This window comes from Cryptomeria japonica, chromosome 7, assembly GCF_030272615.1.
Source record: "Cryptomeria japonica chromosome 7, Sugi_1.0, whole genome shotgun sequence".
NCBI lineage: Eukaryota > Viridiplantae > Streptophyta > Pinopsida > Cupressales > Cupressaceae > Cryptomeria > Cryptomeria japonica.
The window spans coordinates 669114532-669121267 of record NC_081411.1 but is presented as its reverse complement, the minus strand read 5'-3'; the positions used below and the strand labels follow the sequence as shown (position 1 = coordinate 669121267).

General features: G+C 34.8%; 1 protein-coding gene across 1 annotated transcript; it reads left to right on the top strand.

Moving 5' to 3' along the window:
• Positions 1-5369: 5369 nt before the first annotated feature.
• Positions 5370-6461, top strand: LOC131044339 (G-type lectin S-receptor-like serine/threonine-protein kinase At2g19130). The gene has a single exon (XM_057977647.2). It carries the CDS (start codon positions 5370-5372, stop codon positions 6459-6461), a length of 1092 nt encoding a protein of 363 aa, XP_057833630.2.
• Positions 6462-6736: the final 275 nt, after the last annotated feature.

The following is a 6736-nucleotide window of genomic DNA, read 5'->3' as shown; positions in this document are numbered from 1 at the left end:
AGAAGACCATTATTTGGGTGGCTAATAGAGAGACTCCCATTAGAAACGAGTCGGGTGTTTTGAAGCTATCAACAGACGTCTATTTCAAACTGTATGATTCAGAGGGATGCTCAATTTGGTTGACAAGGAAGAACTAGAAAGCTATAGCCTCCAGAGCTATCATACTTGATTCTGGTAGTTTTGCTATGTTGGGTGAAAACACCATTTTGGAGATGTTCTGGGAGAGTTTCTTGTACTCGACAAACACAATCTTGTCCGGAATGAAGGTGTGGAAAGGCATAAAGCTAACTTCTTGGAGAAGCGCATCGGATCTAGCACCTGGACCCTTCTCTTTTGAAATGGATCCAACCCCAGGCAAGATGAACTTTTTCCTGATATATAATAACAATATTAGTTATTGGTGTTAATATCTCATCAGGGATTTAGTTTTATTTAGATTAATTTTTCATTAGTTTATTTTAATAAGTTTTTCTGTTCCAGCGGTTTTGTATAACAGTTTACAACTATTTTTGCCTCCTCTTTATATCTGCTTGTTTATTTTATTTTGATGAAACAGTTTTTAGGGGAATACAAATTATATTCAGATTGCCATTCTTTCCATTCTTTTTTCTATCTGCTAACAAAGATTCTAGATTGTTATTTTCTACCTGGTCTATCAGTGGTATCAGAGTTTTGGAGTTTGGAGTATATTTTTATGTGAAGCATCTGAAGATTGCAGCTTTCTACAGAATCAAAATACGGAAACAAAAATTGATTCAGGTGAAATCAATTTATTTATTTTTACAAGAATTTTATATCTTGTTATATTTGGTAAAGTTTCGCAAGAGATTTTGAGCAATCCTATAAATTTGCAAACTATGCAAATTCTATATACATTTATTTTCAATTTACAATGCAGTCTATTGTTTCATTGATTGGGGAAATATTAACCGGAAAAGATACTTGGTTGGAATGGCATAGAAAAGTGGAAAATACATTAATTTTTAATGATTTATGGTATAAAATATGTGATAGAGATACCCAACCTACAGAACCAACATATGTTAAAGAAAAAGAAATTTGGAATTATAAAAAATCAAAAGCCTTGGCTTTGATAAGAGCTTCAGTTAATGGAGATGTATATCGTCATATACAAGGATGCAAATTTTCTTGGGAAGCCCTTGACAAGTTAAAAAATTTATTTGACTCTCATTCAGAATTAGAATTTATTCAGTTACAATTAAAATTGTTCAATCTTGAATTAAATAATGGTGATGTTATGAGTCTGGCTTCTGAAATTAGAGCCATAAAACAAGATGTTAATGTTGTTGGTGGGAAAGTTGATATTTATCTCACTGCTTTTATTAAGGCACTCCTTCCAAAACACTCTACTTATCTAGAGCCCCTTCAAGAAAGTAACCAATTGAAAACCATTACTTTTGATTTATTGGTTGAAAAGTTGGTTGAATGTGAAAAAGCTTTTGGAAGAAAAATAGATAATACTAATGAAAATGTTTGTTTTGCTCACCAAGAAAAACCTCTAAATAAGAGCTCTTCAAGAGGAGGTTATAATGATAGAGGTAAAGGTAGAGGTCAATGGAGGGCAAATGATAATCAAAATGATAGGCAACATTTATATTGTAAAAGATGTGGTAGAAAAGGAAGACATGAAGCACATGAATGCAAGCTGTCATGGGATAAGATAGAAAGTTTTAAAGAAAATACTTTTAAGCAAAAAGATAAAACAAAAGTTTATAATGATGATAAACATTCAGATGATAAAATTCCAGGAGCAACCCAATTTGCTTGTGATAGTGATGGTGATCAATATGTGCTTTTTGTTTCTGACTTTGCAATTAAATCCTCATGGTATGATTCTTGGATCTTAGATACTAGAGCCACACAATATATGACATTCCGACGTAATTACTTTGAGGAATTTCATGAAAGTGCGTGTGGTCCAATTTATTTAGCTGATAAATCAAGTCTCAAACCTATTGGAAAATGAACTATTCAATTTAAGTTGCCTAATCTTCCAGACTTTGTGCTTCATGATGTATTGTTTATTCCTCAATTGCAACGTAATTTGTTATCACTAGTATTGATTCGACAACAAGGCTACTCTATTTTGTTAAAAGATGGGCAAGTTGTTGTTAGAAAATAGTCAAATAATCAAGTTGTATTCACTGGATGTGAGGATAGGAGATTATTAAAACTAAATGGCACTTCTTCTTTTTCTAAAAATTTTGCACCTTACTGAAGAAGGTAGTCTATCTCCTATTCTTTTATGGCATGAAAGAATTGGGCATATTGGTTATGATAACATTCATATCCTGCAAAATAGTGGTGTTGATGGCTTACCTCTTTTGCCTAAAACAATTCAAAAATGTGAAGCATGTATTCTTGCCAAGCAACATAGAAATTCTTTTACTCGCTCCACTTGGAGAGGACAAAGAAAATTGCAGCTTATTCATTCTGATTTATGTTGCCATTTACCAGTAAATTCTGTGGGAGGTATTTCATGTTGTTTATTGATGATTACAGTCGCATGACTTGGATTTATTTCTTGTAGCAAAAATTAGAAGGTTTTGAAATTTTTAAAAGGTTTTGTGTTATGATTGAAAAACAAGCTCAATCTCAAATTGGTACTCTTTGAACACATAATGGTGGAGAATTTGCTTCTCTAGTTTTTGAGGACTATCTACATCAAAATGGGATCCAACATCATCTTACTGTTCCAGGTACTCCTCAACAAAATGGTCTTGTTAAATGAATGAATAGAACTATCATGAATATGGTTCGTGCAATGTTATATTTTAAAGGAATCAAATTACATTGTTGGGTTGAAGCAGCAAGAACTGCAGTTTATCTTCATAATAGATCTCCATCATCTGCATTACACCAATCTATTCCATATGAAGTGTGGTTTGGATATCCTCCTTTTGTTCGACATCTTCACATTTTTTGTTCCACTTGCTATGATTTAATTCCCAAGGACAAAAGAAGTAAGTTGCAACATCAGAGTATTAAGTGTATTTTTCTTGGTTATTCAAAATCTTCTAAAGCATATAGGTTGTATGTTGAAGTCAAAAAATCTTTCTTTATTACATGTGATGTTGTATTTGTTGAAACCTCCAACATTGCTGAAAATGATGAATGTAAATTCAAAAATCATGATACAATTATAATTTTTTCTCCTTGGATAGAAAACTCTTGTGAGATTCCACATATAGAATCTATATCTCCAAGTGATCTAATTCATGTGTCTCCATCAATAAATGACCAAGAAGAAACCCACCATGATGAGCTTGAACTCTCTGAACCATTAACCACTAATACAACATCTAGTAATGAAATGGTCGCATCTTTTGTGCAACCAAAGTCTTCTCATAAGTGGGAAAAACAAGTCCAACAAACATTGAAAGATTTAAGACCTAATGAAATAGGTAAAATAGGTACAAGAAGCTCTTACAAAGAAAGGCTCCAAGCTCAAACCAATAGTGCAGATAACTTGGAGACCATTGGTGAACTCAATCTCATAATTGACTCCGAACCATCATCCTATAATGAAGCCAAAAATATTACAGTATGGAGGAAAGCTATACAAGATGAGTATGATGTTCTTTTGAAAAATGGCACATGGGAGTTGGTTGATCCTCCACTTGGTTGTAAACCTATTGGCTGCAAGTGGATTTTTAGGAATAAATATAAAGCAAATGATACACTTGACAAACACAAAGCCCAACTTGTTGCCAAAGGTTATGCTCAAAAGGAGGGCATAGATTATGATGAAACCTTTGCACCTACAACAAAATGGACCACCATTCATGCTTTGTTGGCCCTTCCAGCTCAATATGGGTGGAAAATTCACCAAATGGATGTTAAAACAACATTCTTAAATGGTGATCTCAAAGAATCAGTTTATATGACTCAACCAAATAGGTATGCAGTTAATGGAAAAGAACATCAGGTATGCAAGCTTGTCAAATCATTATATGGTTTAAAACAAGCTCCTCGAGCCTGGTATGAAAAACTTACAAAGTATCTCTTAAAGTTGAATTTCCAACATTTTGAATTTGATAATGCCACACTTTTTGTTAAAAAACTTGATAACATTATTGTCTATCTTGTTGTTTATGTGGATGATTTATTTATCACTAGTCCTGATGAGAATAATATTCAAAATGTGAAAGAACAACTGAAGCAGGGTTTTGATATGACTGATTTGGGCCATCTTCATTACTATTTGGGTATTGAGGTAACTCAAAACACCTCATTTTATTTTTCTCACCCAACAAAAATATATTGGTAAACTTTTGCATAAGTTTGGCATGGCCGATTGTAAGCCCCTTAGTACTCCTATGGAGCAAAATCTTAAGCTCTCTTCAGATGGCTCTTTAGCATTGGTTGATGCAACTATCTATAGGAAACTTGTTGGTAGTTTGATTTATGCTACAACTACCCGTCCTGATATTTCTTTTTCTATTGGAGTTCTTTCAAGGTTTATGCAACAACCTAAAGAAACTCATTGGTTAGCTGCCAAACTCATTCTTCGCTATTTTCAAGGTGCTCAACACTATGGGCTCAAATACTCCAAGACAAACCAATTTTCTTTGGTTGGCTATTCCAATTTTGATTATGCAGGTGATACCACAGATGGAAAATCTACATCTGGGTATTTAATTTATCTTGGATCTCCTGTCATCTCTTGGAGATCTAAAAAGCAATCTGTTCCAGCCACCTCTTCTTCTGAAGCTGAATATATGGCCGCCTTTGAAGCAACTCGGGAAATCTTATGGATTCAAAGAATTCTTGAAGACTTGCAGACACCATAGATTTCATCAACTCCACTCTTTATTGACAATCAATCTGCTATCAAAATGGCTAAAAATCCAGTATTTCATGATCACACCAAGCACATCAATACAAAGTTTCATTTGATTCAGCATTATGTGAAAGATGGTAGCATATACCTTAAATATTGCCCCATTGCAGATCAACCAGCACATATTCTTACCAAGGCTTTGGGCAAAGAAAAGTTTGAGAAGTTCAGAGAAATGCTCATCTTAACCCCTTTAGATTAAGGGGGGGATGTTAATATCTCATCAGGGGTTTATTTTTATTTAGATTAATTTTTCATTAGTTTATTTTATTAGGTTTTTCTGTTCCGGCAGTTTTATATAACAGTTTACAACTGTTTTTGCCTCCTCTTTATATCTGCTTGTTTATTTTATTTTGATGAAACAGTTTTTACGGGAATACAAATTATATTCAGATTGTCATTCTTTCCATTCTTTTTTCTATCTGCTAACAGAGATTCCAGATTGTTATTTTCTGCCTGGTCTATCAATTGGAACAACGGAGAGTGGGTTGGTAACCAATTCACCAACATGCCAGAGATGTCTAATAAGGAATCTTCTAAAATTCTTAAGAATACCTTTGTAAAGATTTCTCCCACAAGGATGTACTTCATGTTTGGTCAAATATCATTATTTGATAGTTTCACTCAGCGTGTGGTCCTCGACAAGTCTGGAGATCTAGCAGCATACTATAGAATTAGTGGTAGCAATTGGAATCTTATCTGGTCTATACCTCAAGACCTTTTCCTTGTTTATAATCTATGCAGGGCTTATAGAGCATGCAACAGGAACAATCTTCAATTCTGCTACGGTCTCGAAGGCTTCAAACCAAGAGACAATCGCGCCTGGTTTTCACAAGATTTGTGGTTAAGCAGATGTGTTCAATGTAGTAGCTCTACCACCAATGGTACTACTCATGGTTTCTTACATAAGAACAACATATTCGTAGCTGGGGAAAAAGTAGTTTCATATTCCCAATACCCAACTCTATCAACATACAGAGCTGCATGTCGGGAAAATTGCTCCTGCAAAGCCTTTGATCACACTCCTCCCATCTATAGAATGTGGTTTGGGGATCTGTTCAATGTTTGTTTTGCATCCATATCCAGTGGAGGCAATAACCAAGGTATTGTCCTTTCAATTTCACTTCTTGCAAGCACTGTTTTCATTCTTATTCCAGCTTTCCTTGTTATAATGTTTCTTCAGAGGAGGCGTAGAATGCTGGGAAAGGGAGGAGATATGGAAGGTGAGCTTATACCTGCTTCACTTAGAACATTCACTTACAAGGAGCTGCGAATTGCAACCAACAATTTCAAATATAAGTTAGGAAAAGGAGCATTTGGCTGTGTCTTTAGAGCTCTCCTAGACAATACCCTTGTAGCAGTTAAAAAATTAGAGGGGTCTACACAGGTAGAAAAGAAGTTTCATGTAGAAATAAGCATAATTGGAAACATACAGCATGTCCATTTGGTTCGGCTTTGTGGGTTTTGCACAGAAGAATCACAAAGGCTGTTGGTTTACGAGTACATGCCCAATAGATCTCTCAATTCCTTTCTATTTGCTGGATCACAAAAGTTGCTGGATTGGAAGACACGATTCGAGATCACTTTGGGCAATGCATGAGCTTTAGTTTATCTCCATGAAGAATGCAGAGATCAAATCATCCACTCTGATATAAATCCCGAGAACATTTTGCTTGATAGCGATTTGAACGCTAAGGTGGCTGATTTTGGGCTGGCAAAGTTGGTGGTAAGAGATTTCAGCTGGGTTTTGACAAGCATGAGAGGAACATGAGGTTACATCACTCCCGAGTGGATAGACAGTTTAGCAACTCAAATTCTAAAAGGAAACATGATGAGCATTGTGGACGAAATAATTGTGATACATGCAGATATTGA